General features: G+C 41.8%; 1 protein-coding gene across 2 annotated transcripts in view; it reads right to left on the bottom strand.

The window, feature by feature from the left end:
• The window catches only part of LOC149794428 (uncharacterized), a 32,828-nt gene that overhangs the window by 6,546 nt on the left and 4,786 nt on the right, over positions 1-21,496 (bottom strand). For both annotated transcript variants that reach the window (XM_089968636.1, XM_089968637.1), the window contains exons 3-4: positions 19,581-19,811; positions 1,170-1,391 (exon numbers count right to left, since the gene is read on the bottom strand). In XM_089968636.1, coding sequence (XP_089824762.1) covers positions 1,170-1,391; positions 19,581-19,811 — 453 coding nt within the window. The remainder of the gene's footprint in view (positions 1-1,169; positions 1,392-19,580; positions 19,812-21,496) is intronic.

The raw sequence follows: 21,496 nt of genomic DNA, 5'->3' as shown, positions 1-21,496 counted from the left end.
GCTAATCAGATTACTGAAATTCAAAATTAAGTTTTGGCCCAGACCTAAGTTAGGTTGGTGAAATCCATCTTACAATTGTTTCTAACTGAAAATCAAGTCGTTGGATCCTAATAAAAGTTAATTACTTCCACTGTGGAAACAAAAGTTAACCATCGCTTGAGATGACGAAACGTTCCTAATCTACTAATTACTGCACAATATAAACAAAAAATCTCAAGCGAATTGTCGAGATTGTAAAAGCCTAATTTTCTGACCCATAACGTACTGTTAAACATTTGTGGTTACAATCGAAGACAAATAGATTTTGAGAGCATCCACGTCGTTTTTGAGTTCTATAAATAGATCACATGAATAATCTATACTTGTTAGAACAACTGAGAATGTTACCGTTGAAGCCGATGACTCCATGTGTGTGCGTGTGTGTGTGTGTGTGTGATTAGGATTTTGAACGTAGCTTTATCAGTTATATCGCTACGATGTCTGCAGTGTGGCAGTTTATAGTGATGTCTAGCACTGGGGCATCATGCGGCAAATATGTTGCATGATGTCCCACCCAGTCACATTATCCTGACACCAGGCCGACTAGTCCTAACACTAACCTTTTAATGCTGAACGCCAAGCGAGGCAACTAGTACCATTTTTGTAAGTCTCTGGTATGACCCGACCGGGGATCGAACCCACGACCTCCCGCATTCGGGGCGGACGCTCTAACCACTAGGCCACCGGAGCGGATTTTTACCAATGAGAAGACACCAGCTTAATTTCAAGCTTAATTATTTTTTGACATTTTGAATCTAACAGAAAAAACGAAAGCGTAGTAAAAAAAAAAATTGAATATTTATTAATACAAATTCAAAGCAGCGTACGCAAGACGCCAATAAAAAGGCTCAAACAATTGTAGACAGTAAATTTAAGAATCAATGGTTTTAAACATATTGAAAACACGCAAGGATTGATATGCCGTGAGGGCAGATTGATGAAATCTACAACATAATGTCTTGCTGAAGTATCGAGTTGACCCCAAAAATGCCCTTCTAGCTTTGCGAAATGAACACGCATTCGTTTGATAATACAAAACTAATTGATTCATAAATACATGCGTCAGGAATGAAAGACTCAAAGACAAAATTTAAGTGGAGAAAAAGGAATGAATAACTACATCTACTTACCTGCGCCACATTAAAATCATTTTGATAAACAACGATCCGGACATCCTTAAGTGCAGAGTTCGGACGCTTCTGACCAAATTTGCCAACCTCAGTAATCATCTCCTTGGCAGAGACGTTACTTGGATACCCTAGCCTACCGGTGCCAAGCGAGGGGAAAGCTATGCTTCTGTAGTTCCTGTTGCTGCACTCAAACAGACAGTTTCCCATGAAGTCACGCAGCATCTGAAACAAACCATGAAAATACCGAATGAAAAGTCGCCCTGAGACGATTCGTTCGGATCAGTACATAGTAAATAAACAAGATTAATAAACAAAATCTGGCATCATTGCAACAACAGGGGGAAGGATTTTCTTGTTAAAAATTAAACTGAAAGCCAATGAAAAATACAAACACTACCACCACTATTCCCACAAAAATAAATCAAGGAAAAATATATACCACCAGCATTCTAACCACCAACCACACCTCCCTCCCCCCCCCCCCCCAAAAAAAAAAAAATGCTGACTTTTGACTCCAGGCCCGGCCCTAGGATGTGCGGGGATCAAGGCAGCAAACGATGGGCGCGGGACCCCAAGCATAAAAACTGCATTGCGAAGTTGATTTCCTGAAAGCGCGGGGCCCAAGGCGGTTGTCTCGTTCGCCTTGCCTCAGGGCCGGATTTGTTTGACTCAAATACACAAGTAAGGGTTTAATTTCATCTGCAAAGGAAAGTGATTGACCTCAGACAGAGTCTCTTCATTGTCCAGTATATAAAAGTTAGTACTTATTTTAAAGATTTATTCTATTATTCTAGAAGGCTGTACGAAGTCAGACATGGTTATAACAAAATCATATAACTTGCAAACAGGGCCGTCGAGAGCGATCACGGTCCCTGGGGTAAGAAACAGCAGGACCTCTTCTAGTTATTGTTCAAACAAAAGTTTTCTTTTATAAAATTAAAAGGTGTTGTCGGGTCAGGGCCCTCTTACGAGCCCGGGCCTCGGTTATATATCACCGGTTGCACCCACCCCACCCGTTGTCGGCCCTGCGTACAAGTGAAGCGTAGGTAAAGCACACGACGACTGGCAACAAACAAGTGAATAAAACAAAATGACGGACAGCCTACGCTTCAAAAGTGATGTTGTTGTTGTTGTGGGGTTTAACGCCATTTTTCAGCACGATAGGCTATACATGGCGGCCAGTATTAATGGTGGAGGAAGAACCCGGAAAACCCCGGAAAGAACCACCGACCCACGAGAAGCTACTGGCAAGCTTTCTCACATGCCCATATTGGCTGAATCTTAGACTCGAACCGCCGCAGACAGAGGTGAGATGGCAGTGATCCGTAACGAAGAGCGCTTTAGACCACTCGGCCACTCGGGGCCCCGTTCAAAAGTGAAAGTCTAAATGTTTAATTTGTGATCCAAATATAAAAAATATATATTTTATTATATACAGAAATAAGATACTGTGCGGTTTATTATCAGCGTCGATTATTCCCCAGACTGAGACAATCTTTAATTAAACAATGCTGCTTCGCCAAATGTTCGGCATGATTTTTCAGCTTTAGGGAAGCACAGGTGTTCGTTACAAAGAAAATTTGTTGTTGTTGTTGCTGTTGTAGGGTTAGTAGTATATGGGGTCACCCTAGCGTCAAGTGGACTTACCATGCAAAAACAGTCGATTCACTCTGGCGTCAAGGGGAATTTAACATGGGAAATTTTAACATGGATGGAACTGTAGAGCGTCAAGGGGAATTGAACATGGAAATTTAACAGGACCGGTACTTTAACGTCAATGGGACTTTAACGTTAAAATATGGGGTTTGCACTTTGTCGTAAATGGAAATTGAACATGGGAATGTCACCTGGATGTCAATGGGAATTGAACTTTGGGTGACGTCATGAGGTTTATAGGGTCAAAACATTTTATAGGGATTTTAATGTATTTGTAAGGACAAAGGGTAGATAGGGACAAACATACAAATACACATTTAAACACACAGAAAAGACGACAGAAATGTTCTAAAACAAACCTCACAGAGAGAATAATGGCTCAAAAAAGAAAAGTCTATTGTATGGGTTCAAAACATTTATTCAAGTATATACATGGGCTCTCTGGCCTGTGCTTTGGTCTAAGCACTATCCATTTAATACATAAACATTTCTACATCAAACAAACCTATTTGCTAGTTATTTAGTTCTTGGCTCTAGTAAACCTGTTTACATTTAATGCTCATTTATAAGAAAAAGCTAACACAAAACAAGTAACATGCAATCAAATAGGACAAAGTTCATGTTTCTCTCTCTCTATTCGTCTCACACGTTGTTAAAAATCTGGTCAGCTAGCACTTGTGTCCCAGCGTAGATATTTCCCATCACTTAATCCGTTTCATTCATAAATCGGCTGTTATATCCATCGTGCTAGGTACACTCATCAGTAAGCAGATCAAGTGCAGTCATCGTCTTCTTCCCATGGAGGTACAATGTATACCATATGAATGGTTACTTTTCCTTCGTTGATGTCAAATTTTCCTCTCATCGACTGCACGTCTTCAATAGCCCTAAAAAGTTTGGACGAAGTTATTTCTGCAGGTGTGCTAAATCCGAGACATACAGGTGAGTTCAAACTGTCGCGATACATAGATAGGCTCAAACGACCTCGATCTTTGACTTGGCAATGACATTTGAGTTCCTCTAACAGTGAGTCAAGTAGGTCCGTAATGAAACCTGCTACTTCCTCGGCTGAAATGTCAGACGCGAAGTCTCTAAATTTCACCGTGTAGGTGTAAGTTGTCGTTCTAAATTTTCTTGAGGTCACTGTCTGAGTCATTTGGATGCTAAAATACTCCTGTAGGTCTACTGAATCCTTTCCCTTCTTGGACGCACTTTGCTGTGACGGTATGGTAGTGAAAGAGGTCAGTGATGTTTGTTCCTTCTCTTTTTTCATCTGCGTAGAGTGATTCATCTTTCTCGTTGCTTGTCCTCGCAATGAAGTGTCGTTCTTGGAAGTCGTTCCTTTTTATACTGGGTGATATCAGTATGTCCATAAGGTAAAGTTTTGTGGTCTGGAAGTTTCACTAGCTGCACGTAGTTTGTCATGGCGTTAGTACATAAATAACTAAGATGTGTTACTGCATTGGTGATGTGATAGTGAGGCAAAGAATCACACCCGAGTTTCTCGTTGGACTTGAGTCTTACGCTCTATACATGCTGTTTGAAGGGATTCATTTTTTCTCAATTGGTCTTAGTAGTGACAATGAACTGTTGGTCTTGGACGTTGTCCTTTTCTATATGCTGACCAATATTGATGTGACCGTACGGCAAAGTAAAGTGGTTGGGAAGTCGCACTCGCTTCTGGTACACGATTTGATAGACTTTTTCCAAGGGTCGACTGACGATGTGGTGAGTGGGTAAACGTACAATCTTGTTCGGCTGGTAGGTGGTCACTTTAAAGTTTGCATCCTCTCCAGACTGCAATGCTTCTTTCAATACGCCAAAGTTGACCACACGACTGGTACGATAATTCAGAGTCAATCCTTTCACTTTACACTCTGTGTGCACTTCTCCTTGTGGGTCCCGGTATTCGTAGCCGTAATTTTTAGGACCGCCACTCGCGAAACTTAGAATCTTGTCGTCAGGATGTTCGTCTGTCCAGGCTCCTAAACGGTCTCCTTCGATGTTAGGGTGTTGCTGACCCGGTCGATCGATGTAGATGCAACTGTCCGTGTCAAAGTACAGGACGCGATCCCCTAACAGTTCTAAAGCTTCGTACAATTTTAAGCGAGCATGAGCTGTCACGTAAGCCGCAATGATGACATTTCCAAAAGGGTCGTCTTGTACAAAGTCCAGATCTTCTTCGTAATTGACCAAGATTAAATTCTCTCGAACGACGTCCACGTGTTTCATGTATTTGGTTTTGTCGTGAATCATCTGGAAGTAGCGGGAAGGTTCTGTCAAATATTCCGTCTTGGGTAAACACGGTCGTTGTGCCATTTTACCCCACAAGCAATTTAACATCACTTTGGCAAACGATCGCCTGCCTTCGTTTTTCTCGATGTGGTCTAAAGTGATTCCTTCTTGTTCGTAGTATTTCTCTTTGAATTTTATTTGGTCTTCGGGAGTGTGACACCAGGAAGGATAGCCGCTGGCTTCTTGCTTCAGTTTCAAAAAGGCATCCACGTAGTCTGCGAAAATGCCTTTCTGAGTAGGGTCACCCTTGTGGTATTGTTGTGTCTTGGGAAAGTGGCAAATTTCGTACACTTCTAACAGTTGGTATCCCATGTCCATAGCTTTGAACAATTCTACGCTGACCCAGGTTCCCGTCAAGGCCCGTTCTTCCTGGGTGTGCTGACAAGGCTGATCTTGGTTGCACGTTTCGGCACAAGTACGGCACAAGGGAAACATCAGTTTGCCTTGACAATGGTGAGGTAAGACGGGATGGTATAGGTTCGTGGGAGGCAAAACTTTGCACTTGATCAAGCCTTCGTATTGTCGAATGTTGACCAGGTCGATGTGTTCCGTCAGCAATCGCGGGTGCCCTGTAGGAAAGTGACAATATTTGCACACGTAGGGATACAGAGAACACACATCCAAGTATTTGATTTCTTCTCCTTTCTCTTCGTCGGCTTGGTACAGCAAACAGGTGGCATTGGTCCTTCCTCCGTACAAACTATCCCTCGGGTTCAGGGGGTCCATCAGCTTGTAACTTTCCACGACACGTTTAAACTCGGGATCGATTTTCAAACGGTGATCGTATTCGTGTTCCCACATTTCCACCACTTGGTATCCTTGCTGTTCTAACTTCAAGCGTCGCTGACAAGTGTCCTGGTACAGGTCTTCCATGGTCCGTTGTAAAAACTGATTTTTAGTGTCACGGTCAGGGTAGCAGACGGGACATCCGTGAAATAAGCAACCGTTAAACTCATACACGATCTTGGGGTTTTTTAAGTCCCAGCCATCGACCGAATACGTTCCGATGGTCCTTTCGCCTCCTCCGTTGCGGGCATGCTGAATCCATTTGCCTTCCTTGTCGCACAAGTAATGTAACCAGCGTAGGGCTTTGACCGAGTATTGACGCTTGACATAGTTGGTCGTTTGAGGACTGATGACAGCCACGGTCTTTTGAGGCATGAATCGTTGGCGGTACACTAAGGAACACGCTTTGGCAATGGTGCAAGCTTCTTTCAAAGGATCGACCCCTCCGTGTTCCATGAACAGTTCTCGAAATTTTCCACAGCAACGTCGTAAAATGTCCACGTCGGAACGACAATACTTTAACATTTCTTCCTGAAAGTCGAAGGGGTCAGAGGCATGAGCCTGGTACCAAGCGTAGAAATCTTCTCGTTGTTCGGTACGCATGTTGTCGGGGTCGTAATAGTGAGCCTCAGGCAAATGGGGTAGAACGGCATGTTGATTGGCTTCCGTATTGAAAAAGTGTGGAAAGTACCCTTTAGCCATTTCTGTCATTCCAAACGTTTTAGGCATTCGACTCAAAAGCATGGCCAAGTAACTCATCGAATCTTTAAACTGCACTTGTCCCACTTGCATGAAAATGATTTTGGCTCCGTTCAAAGTGACTTTAGGACGTTCGGTGCCATGTTCCGTATAGTACCTCAAAAGAAACTGTCCATCGTATCCGGAGAAATTGTGAGCCATCACTGTGGCATGGCGATGACAATCTCGGTAACGTTCGATGTCCTCTTTGCTCCATGTCTTGTCGATGGGGTCTAAGACCCATTTGGCAAAATCGTCTAGCGTCTTTGGTCCTCGAAAGATTTTTTCACGCCCTCCAGGAATTTTGCTGCAGTGAGGGCAATAACTGAAGATAGGTTCTTGAATACACTTCTCGCACGCTCGATGAGCCACGCAGAAATTAGGAATGTGAATGCCAGTCTCTTGCATGCATTCGAAATCGAAAAAGATGAAATTGCCTTTCTTCTTGTGACCGTCCTCTTTCTCTGGTGGGGGTTGGTATTTTTGCACGTAACATTGGTGTTCCAAGTCCACGATGTGGTGACAAATGTGACATTTTTTCTTTCCTGAACATACGTGTGCCTTGACACTATTGGTACGTATGCCTTGTCCACACGCGGGGCACAATCTCAGCAGTTGACAAGCGCATTTCTTCTGTGAACCTTGCGTCTTCAAATGTTGTTGGTAACAGGTAGGGCTGACAAACGTGCGCAGACAAGTTGAACAAGGCACTGGTTCTTCGCTCAGACAGGGTTGAGAGGCCAAACATCCTGAGCATTTCCATCCACAATGTTTGTGTTGCTCTCGATTATTATAACCATAGTCACATTTCTCACAATAATAAACATATCCCAGGAATCCAGTGATACTGGTAATGGTATCGAAATGTTCATCGTGATGATAAAGGTGAATGTATTTTCCGTCCTTAAAATGTTGGCCTCGAAACAACAGAGGCCCGCGCATTTCTTGAGGGTGCACTTTCAAGGTGTAGCGTGGAGCTAGGGCATCTTGCAATTTTTGCATCTCAGGAATGCCACAGGGTGTGTCTTTGGACAGTCCGGCTTGTTGTAACAGGAGTTCTGCTTCATTTCGTTGTTTGGCTCGGTCGGATTGTTGAATAGTTTTCCAGGTTCTTTTCCATTCTACCGTGTCGTTCTTGTTGGCATAGGTTCGTCCCACCACGATGGCACGGGCTAAACACATCTGGTCATGAGGGTTGTTAATTCGGACGAGACTTGTTTTGGTGTTGCGAAGGTCGTCCACCAATAAGACCTTTTTGCGTCCTGTCCCTTGAGGAAGAGAGACGTGAGCCATTTTCAGTGTGGCTTTACCATCGGTGATATCAAACTTGTCATTGGATTGTTGCACCTGTTGTATCTTGTCCATGACTTTGGAAGGGGTCAGTTCTGCGGGTCTGCTAAACTCGATCCAAACAGGGGATTTCAAGCTGTCGTGTTGTATGGATAGTGTCAAGCGATCGTCTTCTTTGGGTTGACATTGTCGCTTGAGTGTGGTGAGCAAAGAATCCCACATCTCGGTGATGAACCCTTCTGCTTTCTCCAACAGTACGTCGGACTTGAAATCTTTAAACTTCACCGTGTAGGTGTAAGCCGTGGTTCTAAATTTTCTAGAGGAGCGCTTTTCCGTCTCTCGAATGTGATAGTACTTTTCAGGGTTGACTGGTGAACTTTGGTTTGGAGTAGACTCTCTCTGTCTGGTCGCAGACGTGGAAGGTGTTGGTTCAGGTTCGCTCATGTCTTCTATTTGAGCGAACACTTCTTTTCGTGTGTGAGGCGATACGTCACTTCGCTGCCTCTTACGTTCTTCTTCTCTCTCACTGAAATCGTGCGATCGTTTCATCTCGATTGCTGATTCAGAAATGATTTAACCAAGTTCATTCTTTCCATATATACCCTCTCTACCTCTCGTTGTGACAATGACTTGGTATATTTCACAAGGCAAGTGAAAGCCAAGCATATAGGAACCCAACGACAGCGTTGCGTCTTAAACACCTCATGCATCTTGACGACCCTTCGATTCAAACCCTACCACGAAAGAAAATAGTTGCAAGAAAAATAAAACAGACAGTTGGTGTCTTCAAGAGAGCTAGAGACGGCACTGTGTCTCTGGGACACGTACGTACGTACTCCAGAAAACTACGCTACTCGACAACGTGAGTGTGCTTGTCAAAATGTTTGAATAAGATTAAAAATGTTTGTCAGTTTCAAAACGCGAACCAGTACTGTGGCCGTTTAATATTTGATGTGGCAAGAAGAAATGGTACAATACGCAACAAAGGGTTTGTATGTTTACACTCCAATCTGTCTGTACTGCAATGGTAACAGCGCTCTTGCGTTGGCATTATTTTGCCACACTACCTTAAAAAAAACCCAATGCATCACTCATCATAAACGATTTCATTGGCTAAACTTATTTTCTTACCGCTTTCGCTTCGAATTGACTTCAGTACCTTTTTGCACAGCGACAAGATCGGACGTGTTTTTTTTTTATTCTGCGGCTGGTCGCTACACTACTGTCAACAAGCCCTCAATTTACAACCAAACAATGTGTTACACATTGTAAGTGACTTCATTGGCTAACCGATATTTTACAATTCTGTCTCTATTGATGTGAGTGTGCTTGTCGAAATGTTTGAGTAAGATTAAAAATGTTTGTCAGTTTCAAAACGCGAACCAGTACTGTGGCCGTTTAATATTTGATGTGGCAAGAAGAAATGGTACAATACGCAACAAAGGGTTTGTACGTTTACACTCCAATCTGTCTCCACTGCAATGGTAATAGCACTCTTGCGTTGGTATTATTTTGCCACACTACCTTTAATAAAACCCTAATGCATCACTCATCATAAACGATTTCATTGGCTATACTTATTTTCTTACCGCTTTCGCTTCGAATTGACTTCAGTACCTTTTCGCACAGCGACAAGATCGGACGTGTTTTTTTTATTCTGCGACTGGTCGCTACTCTACTTGCCCTGAATTTACAATCAAACAATGTGTTACACATTGTAAGTGACTTCATTGGTCAGTCGATATTTTCCACCGCCTTAGCTTCAAATTGGTTTCACTTGTTATTCGCACCGTGAGATGATCAGACACGTTTTTCTGTACCTGACCATTAGTCACTTCACAAACAATAAAACTAAAACACAAATGATCACGCCATGAGCGGCTCATGGAAATTATGTTAGTCATGTTACAAAATATAGCACGACTTGTTTGGATGTACTTTTCTGTGGTCACTCTTTAATTACATGCGTCTTCAGTTCACTCTTGTGATATTTTTTGTAAAGGGTGTATTTTTTCTATGGATGTGATTGTGTTATGTTCTATATGTTCTTTTATGTTTTCAGTGATTTTACTTTATATCTATATTTTAATTTAGATGTATAGACTATGTAGTCTGAAATAAAGAATTCTTATCTTATCTTATGTAAATGGAATGAGTGTTTCTTTGAAACTTTCATAAGGAAAATGTGCCATAAAAACAAACGTACGTGTCGTCATATTTTTAAAGTAGGAATACATGATCGATCTCTCTCTCTCTCTCTCTCTCTCTGTCATTGTAGTTTTGATTTATACCCTAATGGAATATGTTCCCGTTTGAAGATACCTCTCCAAAATTGTGATCAGTAGTCACCATAATTACGTGAACTGTTCGTCATGTCATTTTTTTCAAAAGTTTACACTCTAAAAAATTGTAGAACGATTTTTTTTCTTCCATCAGTAAATCTTTGTATGAAATAAAAGCTTGAGTTTGCACAATTCTGGTATCTTAACTTTATCCGGTTTTGGAACTGCAATATGTCACGCAAGTTTTTTCTTTTAACGTTAGATTTACAGTTTTTCAGAAAGAAGACAATCACACGGCTTTTTTAAGAATGAAACAAATGACATTGCACTGTATAACCCTGCCTATGGTTAACTCTGAATTCTAAAGTCAAAACATGGGTTCAGGAAAAAATGTAACAATGTTCGTCCTATATTCTCTCAGTTTACACTGAGGATAGGACGAACATTGTTACATTTTTTCCTGAATTCCTATATTCTCTCAGTTTACACTGAGGATAGGACGAACATTGCTACATTTTTTCCTGAACCCATGTTTTGACTTTAGAATTCAGAGTTAACCATAGGCAGGGTTATACAGTGCAATGTCATTTGTTTCATTCTTAAAAAAGCCGTGTGATTGTCTTCTTTCTGAAAAACTGTAAATCTAACGTTAAAAGAAAAAACTTGCGTGACATATTGCAGTTCCAAAACCGGATAAAGTTAAGATACCAGAATTGTGCAAACTCAAGCTTTTATTTCATACAAAGATTTACTGATGGAAGAAAAAAAATCGTTCTACAATTTTTTAGAGTGTAAACTTTTGAAAAAAATGACATGACGAACAGTTCACGTAATTATGGTGACTACTGATCACAATTTTGGAGAGGTATCTTCAAACGGGAACATATTCCATTAGGGTATAAATCAAAACTACAATGAGAGAGAGAGAGAGAGAGAGAGAGATCGATCATGTATTCCTACTTTAAAAATATGACGACACGTACGTTTGTTTTTATGGCACATTTTCCTTATGAAAGTTTCAAAGAAACACTCATTCCATTTACATAAGATAAGATAAGAATTCTTTATTTCAGACTACATAGTCTATACATCTAAATTAAAATATAGATATAAAGTAAAATCACTGAAAGCATAAAAGAACATATAGAACATAACACAATCACATCCATAGAAAAAATACACCCTTTACAAAAAATATCACAAGAGTGAACTGAAGACGCATGTAATTAAAGAGTGACCACAGAAAAGTACATCCAAACAAGTCGTGCTATATTTTGTAACATGACTAACATAATTTCCATGAGCCGCTCATGGCGTGATCATTTGTGTTTTAGTTTTGTTGTTTGTGAAGTGACTAATGGTCAGGTACAGAAAAACGTGTCTGATCATCTCACGGTGCGAATAACAAGTGAAACCAATTTGAAGCTAAGGCGGTGGAAAATATCGACTGACCAATGAAGTCACTTACAATGTGTAACACATTGTTTGATTGTAAATTCAGGGCAAGTAGAGTAGCGACCAGTCGCAGAATAAAAAAAACACGTCCGATCTTGTCGCTGTGCGAAAAGGTACTGAAGTCAATTCGAAGCGAAAGCGGTAAGAAAATAAGTATAGCCAATGAAATCGTTTATGATGAGTGATGCATTAGGGTTTTATTAAAGGTAGTGTGGCAAAATAATACCAACGCAAGAGTGCTATTACCATTGCAGTGGAGACAGATTGGAGTGTAAACGTACAAACCCTTTGTTGCGTATTGTACCATTTCTTCTTGCCACATCAAATATTAAACGGCCACAGTACTGGTTCGCGTTTTGAAACTGACAAACATTTTTAATCTTACTCAAACATTTCGACAAGCACACTCACATCAATAGAGACAGAATTGTAAAATATCGGTTAGCCAATGAAGTCACTTACAATGTGTAACACATTGTTTGGTTGTAAATTGAGGGCTTGTTGACAGTAGTGTAGCGACCAGCCGCAGAATAAAAAAAAACACGTCCGATCTTGTCGCTGTGCAAAAAGGTACTGAAGTCAATTCGAAGCGAAAGCGGTAAGAAAATAAGTTTAGCCAATGAAATCGTTTATGATGAGTGATGCATTGGGTTTTTTTTAAGGTAGTGTGGCAAAATAATGCCAACGCAAGAGCGCTGTTACCATTGCAGTACAGACAGATTGGAGTGTAAACATACAAACCCTTTGTTGCGTATTGTACCATTTCTTCTTGCCACATCAAATATTAAACGGTCACAGTACTGGTTCGCGTTTTGAAACTGACAAACATTTTTAATCTTATTCAAACATTTTGACAAGCACACTCACGTTGTCGAGTAGCGTAGTTTTCTGGAGTACGTACGTACGTGTCCCAGAGACACAGTGCCGTCTCTAGCTCTCTTGAAGACACCAACTGTCTGTTTTATTTTTCTTGCAACTATTTTCTTTCGTGGTAGGGTTTGAATCGAAGGGTCGTCAAGATGCATGAGGTGTTTAAGACGCAACGCTGTCGTTGGGTTCCTATATGCTTGGCTTTCACTTGCCTTGTGAAATATACCAAGTCATTGTCACAACGAGAGGTAGAGAGGGTATATATGGAAAGAATGAACTTGGTTAAATCATTTCTGAATCAGCAATCGAGATGAAACGATCGCACGATTTCAGTGAGAGAGAAGAAGAACGTAAGAGGCAGCGAAGTGACGTATCGCCTCACACACGAAAAGAAGTGTTCGCTCAAATAGAAGACATGAGCGAACCTGAACCAACACCTTCCACGTCTGCGACCAGACAGAGAGAGTCTACTCCAAACCAAAGTTCACCAGTCAACCCTGAAAAGTACTATCACATTCGAGAGACGGAAAAGCGCTCCTCTAGAAAATTTAGAACCACGGCTTACACCTACACGGTGAAGTTTAAAGATTTCAAGTCCGACGTACTGTTGGAGAAAGCAGAAGGGTTCATCACCGAGATGTGGGATTCTTTGCTCACCACACTCAAGCGACAATGTCAACCCAAAGAAGACGATCGCTTGACACTATCCATACAACACGACAGCTTGAAATCCCCTGTTTGGATCGAGTTTAGCAGACCCGCAGAACTGACCCCTTCCAAAGTCATGGACAAGATACAACAGGTGCAACAATCCAATGACAAGTTTGACATCACCGATGGTAAAGCCACACTGAAAATGGCTCACGTCTCTCTTCCTCAAGGGACAGGACGCAAAAAGGTCTTATTGGTGGACGACCTTCGCAACACCAAAACAAGTCTCGTCCGAATTAACAACCCTCATGACCAGATGTGTTTAGCCCGTGCCATCGTGGTGGGACGAACCTATGCCAACAAGAACGACACGGTAGAATGGAAAAGAACCTGGAAAACTATTCAACAATCCGACCGAGCCAAACAACGAAATGAAGCAGAACTCCTGTTACAACAAGCCGGACTGTCCAAAGACACACCCTGTGGCATTCCTGAGATGCAAAAATTGCAAGATGCCCTAGCTCCACGCTACACCTTGAAAGTGCACCCTCAAGAAATGCGCGGGCCTCTGTTGTTTCGAGGCCAACATTTTAAGGACGGAAAATACATTCACCTTTATCATCACGATGAACATTTCGATACCATTACCAGTATCACTGGATTCCTGGGATATGTTTATTATTGTGAGAAATGTGACTATGGTTATAATAATCGAGAGCAACACAAACATTGTGGATGGAAATGCTCAGGATGTTTGGCCTCTCAACCCTGTCTGAGCGAAGAACCAGTGCCTTGTTCAACTTGTCTGCGCACGTTTGTCAGCCCTACCTGTTACCAACAACATTTGAAGACGCAAGGTTCACAGAAGAAATGCGCTTGTCAACTGCTGAGATTGTGCCCCGCGTGTGGACAAGGCATACGTACCAATAGTGTCAAGGCACACGTATGTTCAGGAAAGAAAAAATGTCACATTTGTCACCACATCGTGGACTTGGAACACCAATGTTACGTGCAAAAATACCAACCCCCACCAGAGAAAGAGGACGGTCACAAGAAGAAAGGCAATTTCATCTTTTTCGATTTCGAATGCATGCAAGAGACTGGCATTCACATTCCTAATTTCTGCGTGGCTCATCGAGCGTGCGAGAAGTGTATTCAAGAACCTATCTTCAGTTATTGCCCTCACTGCAGCAAAATTCCTGGAGGGCGTGAAAAAATCTTTCGAGGACCAAAGACGCTAGACGATTTTGCCAAATGGGTCTTAGACCCCATCGACAAGACATGGAGCAAAGAGGACATCGAACGTTACCGAGATTGTCATCGCCATGCCACAGTGATGGCTCACAATTTCTCCGGATACGATGGACAGTTTCTTTTGAGGTACTATACGGAACATGGCACCGAACGTCCTAAAGTCACTTTGAACGGAGCCAAAATCATTTTCATGCAAGTGGGACAAGTGCAGTTTAAAGATTCGATGAGTTACTTGGCCATGCTTTTGAGTCGAATGCCTAAAACGTTTGGAATGACAGAAATGGCTAAAGGGTACTTTCCACACTTTTTCAATACGGAAGCCAATCAACATGCCGTTCTACCCCATTTGCCTGAGGCTCACTATTACGACCCCGACAACATGCGTACCGAACAACGAGAAGATTTCTACGCTTGGTACCAGGCTCATGCCTCTGACCCCTTCGACTTTCAGGAAGAAATGTTAAAGTATTGTCGTTCCGACGTGGACATTTTACGACGTTGCTGTGGAAAATTTCGAGAACTGTTCATGGAACACGGAGGGGTCGATCCTTTGAAAGAAGCTTGCACCATTGCCAAAGCGTGTTCCTTAGTGTACCGCCAACGATTCATGCCTCAAAAGACCGTGGCTGTCATCAGTCCTCAAACGACCAACTATGTCAAGCGTCAATACTCGGTCAAAGCCCTACGCTGGTTACATTACTTGTGCGACAAGGAAGGCAAATGGATTCAGCATGCCCGCAACGGAGGAGGCGAAAGGACCATCGGAACGTATTCGGTCGATGGCTGGGACTTAAAAAACCCCAAGATCGTGTATGAGTTTAACGGTTGCTTATTTCACGGATGTACCGTCTGCTACCCTGACCGTGACACTAAAAATCAGTTTTTACAACGGACCATGGAAGACCTGTACCAGGACACTTGTCAGCGACGCTTGAAGTTAGAACAGCAAGGATACCAAGTGGTGGAAATGTGGGAACACGAATACGATCACCGTTTGAAAATCGATCCCGAGTTTAAACGTGTCGTGGAAAGTTACAAGCTGATGGACCCCCTGAACCCGAGGGATAGTTTGTACGGAGGAAGGACCAATGCCACCTGTTTGCTGTACCAAGCCGACGAAGAGAAAGGAGAAGAAATCAAATACTTGGATGTGTGTTCTCTGTATCCCTACGTGTGCAAATATTGTCACTTTCCTACAGGGCACCCGCGATTGCTGACGGAACACATCGACCTGGTCAACATTCGACAATACGAAGGCTTGATCAAGTGCAAAGTTTTGCCTCCCACGAACCTATACCATCCCGTCTTACCTCACCATTGTCAAGGCAAACTGATGTTTCCCTTGTGCCGTACTTGTGCCGAAACGTGCAACCAAGATCAGCCTTGTCAGCACACCCAGGAAGAACGGGCCTTGACGGGAACCTGGGTCAGCGTAGAATTGTTCAAAGCTATGGACATGGGATACCAACTGTTAGAAGTGTACGAAATTTGCCACTTTCCCAAGACACAACAATACCACAAGGGTGACCCTACTCAGAAAGGCATTTTCGCAGACTACGTGGATGCCTTTTTGAAACTGAAGCAAGAAGCCAGCGGCTATCCTTCCTGGTGTCACACTCCCGAAGACCAAATAAAATTCAAAGAGAAATACTACGAACAAGAAGGAATCACTTTAGACCACATCGAGAAAAACGAAGGCAGGCGATCGTTTGCCAAAGTGATGTTAAATTGCTTGTGGGGTAAAATGGCACAACGACCGTGTTTACCCAAGACGGAATATTTGACAGAACCTTCCCGCTACTTCCAGATGATTCACGACAAAACCAAATACATGAAACACGTGGACGTCGTTCGAGAGAATTTAATCTTGGTCAGTTACGAAGAAGATCTGGACTTTGTACAAGACGACCCTTTTGGAAATGTCATCATTGCGGCTTACGTGACAGCTCATGCTCGCTTAAAATTGTACGAAGCTTTAGAACTGTTAGGGGATCGCGTCCTGTACTTTGACACGGACAGTTGCATCTACATCGATCGACCGGGTCAGCAACACCCTAACATCGAAGGAGACCGTTTAGGAGCCTGGACAGACGAACATCCTGACGACAAGATTCTAAGTTTCGCGAGTGGCGGTCCTAAAAATTACGGCTACGAATACCGGGACCCACAAGGAGAAGTGCACACAGAGTGTAAAGTGAAAGGACTGACTCTGAATTATCGTACCAGTCGTGTGGTCAACTTTGGCGTATTGAAAGAAGCATTGCAGTCTGGAGAGGATGCAAACTTTAAAGTGACCACCTACCAGCCGAACAAGATTGTACGTTTACCCACTCACCACATCGTCAGTCGACCCTTGGAAAAAGTCTATCAAATCGTGTACCAGAAGCGAGTGCGACTTCCCAACCACTTTACTTTGCCGTACGGTCACATCAATATTGGTCAGCATATAGAAAAGGACAACGTCCAAGACCAACAGTTCATTGTCACTACTAAGACCAATTGAGAAAAAATGAATCCCTTCAAACAGCATGTATAGAGCGTAAGACTCAAGTCCAACGAGAAACTCGGGTGTGATTCTTTGCCTCACTATCACATCACCAATGCAGTAACACATCTTAGTTATTTATGTACTAACGCCATGACAAACTACGTGCAGCTAGTGAAACTTCCAGACCACAAAACTTTACCTTATGGACATACTGATATCACCCAGTATAAAAAGGAACGACTTCCAAGAACGACACTTCATTGCGAGGACAAGCAACGAGAAAGATGAATCACTCTACGCAGATGAAAAAAGAGAAGGAACAAACATCACTGACCTCTTTCACTACCATACCGTCACAGCAAAGTGCGTCCAAGAAGGGAAAGGATTCAGTAGACCTACAGGAGTATTTTAGCATCCAAATGACTCAGACAGTGACCTCAAGAAAATTTAGAACGACAACTTACACCTACACGGTGAAATTTAGAGACTTCGCGTCTGACATTTCAGCCGAGGAAGTAGCAGGTTTCATTACGGACCTACTTGACTCACTGTTAGAGGAACTCAAATGTCATTGCCAAGTCAAAGATCGAGGTCGTTTGAGCCTATCTATGTATCGCGACAGTTTGAACTCACCTGTATGTCTCGGATTTAGCACACCTGCAGAAATAACTTCGTCCAAACTTTTTAGGGCTATTGAAGACGTGCAGTCGATGAGAGGAAAATTTGACATCAACGAAGGAAAAGTAACCATTCATATGGTATACATTGTACCTCCATGGGAAGAAGACGATGACTGCACTTGATCTGCTTACTGATGAGTGTACCTAGCACGATGGATATAACAGCCGATTTATGAATGAAACGGATTAAGTGATGGGAAATATCTACGCTGGGACACAAGTGCTAGCTGACCAGATTTTTAACAACGTGTGAGACGAATAGAGAGAGAGAAACATGAACTTTGTCCTATTTGATTGCATGTTACTTGTTTTGTGTTAGCTTTTTCTTATAAATGAGCATTAAATGTAAACAGGTTTACTAGAGCCAAGAACTAAATAACTAGCAAATAGGTTTGTTTGATGTAGAAATGTTTATGTATTAAATGGATAGTGCTTAGACCAAAGCACAGGCCAGAGAGCCCATGTATATACTTGAATAAATGTTTTGAACCCATACAATAGACTTTTCTTTTTTGAGCCATTATTCTCTCTGTGAGGTTTGTTTTAGAACATTTCTGTCGTCTTTTCTGTGTGTTCAAATGTGTATTTGTATGTTTGTCCCTATCTACCCTTTGTCCTTACAAATACATTAAAATCCCTATAAAATGTTTTGACCCTATAAACCTCATGACGTCACCCAAAGTTCAATTCCCATTGACATCCAGGTGACATTCCCATGTTCAATTTCCATTTACGACAAAAGTGCAAACCCCATATTTTAACGTTAAAGTCCCATTGACGTTAAAGTACCGGTCCTGTTAAATTTCCATGTTCAATTCCCCTTGACGCTCTACAGTTCCATCCATGTTAAAATTTCCCATGTTAAATTCCCCTTGACGCCAGAGTGAATCGACTGTTTTTGCATGGTAAGTCCACTTGACGCTAGGGTGACCCCATATACTACTAGGGTTTAACGCCATTTTCAGCATATATATATAGAAAATTTGGAGTATCCGTCCTTGAATCAAGGGAGGGGGTTCTAACCTGTACCAATGCTATACTATAACATGTTAGAACCCCTATCCCTTGATTCAAGGACGGATACTCCAAATTTTCTTTGTAACGAACCCCAGTGAAGGGAGGTAAATCTGCAATAACTAGCGCGATGTTTGAAATCCTTATATGCATAACACATAACAACAGTAAGAGATTCGTGTCTTGCAACAAGTAAGTATATGTAAGGCTTATGGAGTTATAAATAAATCACATGTTAGTTTATTGGGATGTTTGGGAGTTATAACCGTCCAGAACACCTCACACCCTTCACTTTCGACTTAGGCTATGTGGGGTTCAGATTATTCGTAACACGGTAACTAGCAACAAGCTAATATCGCCATTACATGATGACTTTGATGCGTAGTTTGTGACCTTCATTTAGGGGTGATACATCATTTTCCCCCAACGTAATTGTTGGTCCTACTGAACTTGCTATCATCAAAAAGATAATGATTAAACTATACTTAAAGGTTTATGAAAAATATAATGAATGCTTTCAGACTCGAGAAAAGGCCATCTAAGATCAATAAAATATTACAATTTGCAGTTATGACCCCAAATATATAGCAAGTGCCCATGTAGCGACCAACGTACGTACGCTAGCACCACTGGGATTACCTATGTTCAAACCGACCTACCGAACTACCAGTCTAGCCATCCCAAATATAATAAAGACATAGTTCAGGACACAATCGTATATACAATTATATATATATATATATATATATATATATATATATATATATATATATATATATATATATATATATATAAAGAGAGAGAGAGAGTATTCATCAAGTATTTATCATGTACATAACGAAGTCACAGAGCACAACATGACTGGAATCATCGTTTATACATTAAGCTTGATGTTGTAAATCGATGAAATAGTATCATTGATTTTTTTTGACGCCCGTATTTTGAACCTCACCTGTTTGGACACTGCCTCATTATCCCAGCTAAGTAGCGCACCATGGCAGACAATTTTGCACATCAGGTTTCCGCCCGTTGTTATGGCAACTTGACCTGGCTCCACCCCTTGAGGGTGCTCTAGGTAACATTGACGTTGTAGCTCCTCCCCTCCCGCTGTAAGCAGTGAATTTGACACCAAGCCATTTCTGAGATCAAGATTATTGGAGGTTGTGTTCACAATCACATCCACCTATCCACATATAAGACATAAATGACAAAATAATATATTCTCATTTCTATTACCTCCATCTCCACACTATTCAGTTATAACGGACCCTATGTGACCCAGCGGTCTAAGGCACAGAAGCTAGACGCGAGCTTAATGTTTAGAAAAAAAAAGCAATAACCTGAAGGAAACAATTCATACCGAGTGACAACAAATTTAAGATTACCCTCATGACCCGTTCTGACATTAGGACCCTGTCTATCATACTATAAAAGAGACAAGGTTAGTAAAGTCCTAAAACATCGTTCCACGCCGTACCCTCGATCTCCTGCTATTTCCGTCTTTGAAGGGCACACGACCATAATCTATGGCTTGTTTCACTCCTGATATATTTTAATATTCATCAAAATGTATTGATTTTTCTGCGTTATACCAAACATAAGTTACGGGCTCCAAAACGCACGAACTGCGAGAATTTTTCCTGCCGGAACAAACTTAAGCTCATATACAACGTGCTATATTTACTGAGAGATACGGTATATGTGACTACGATACATTCCATCATTAATCTTAGAGCAATTATAGATGCAAAAGTATGTTCCTACTAGTATTAATTCTATTCAGCTTTAGGAATCCTATTGCACAGAAGAATTAGACATGTATCATCTTAAATGTCACAGGTCATGCTCTAACATTTTTCTTTTTACATCAGATTTGCATCAGGTGATTAAAAGTAGTTATACTTGTTGTTGTTGTAGAGTTTAAGGCCATTTTTCAGCGCGAAATAGGCTATACATGGCGGCAAGTATCAATGGTAGAGGAAGAACCCGGGGAAAGTAAACGGAAAGAACCACCAACCCACGAGAAGCTACTGGCAAGCTTTCTCACATACCCACATTGGCAGAGCCCAGACTCGAAGCCACGCAGACGGTGAGCGCTTTAGACCACTCGGCCACTCGAGTTATACTTGCAGAGAAAGAATAAAAAATTACCAAGTATAAAGATGAAATAATAATTTAATTACTCGAAATAGAAGTATACAATGTTGTTACCTCCCATTAGCTAAGATTTCCCACCTATAGAAGACGCCAACCGGAAATGAGGTACATTTGTCCCCACAAGAAGAAGCACATGCTTTTTGTTGTCGAAAAATAAAACTATCGGATAGGGGGCATTTAGATGAAACTATTGAAAACGAATTTACTGTTCAGCCCGATATGTATGAGCCTATGCTAAAACAAAAGGTGCCACTCTTCCTTATGTGAGAAATTCATACCTGGAGCAACCGCTCCGGTGGCCTAGTGGCTAGAGCGTCCGCCTCGGATGCGGGAGGTCGTGGGTTCGTTCTACGGCTGAGTCATACCAAAAGACTTACAAAAATGGTACTTACAGCTGCCTCGCTTGGCACACAGCATTAAGAGGTTAGTATTAAGAATGGTCGGCTGGTGTCATGATAATGTGAATGGGTGGGACATCATGCTACATGTCTGCGGCATGATACCCCAGTGCTAGAAATCACCATAAACTGCCACACTACAAACATCGTAGCGATATGACTCAAATATTGTTAAAGCGACGTTAAAAATCCAAATCACACACACACACACACACACACACACACACACACACACACATACCTGGAGCATTGTAAAGAGTGCTGCAAACATTGAATTCCCATTACCTTCCTGTAGACTTTTTAACATGTTTTA

This window comes from Sinohyriopsis cumingii, chromosome 8 (genome assembly GCF_028554795.1).
Source record: "Sinohyriopsis cumingii isolate HCF-2022 chromosome 8, ASM2855479v2, whole genome shotgun sequence".
NCBI classification, from domain to species: Eukaryota; Metazoa; Mollusca; class Bivalvia; order Unionida; family Unionidae; genus Sinohyriopsis; species Sinohyriopsis cumingii.
The sequence above is the reverse complement of the archived record's forward strand: the minus strand, read 5'-3'. Positions and strand labels throughout refer to the sequence as shown.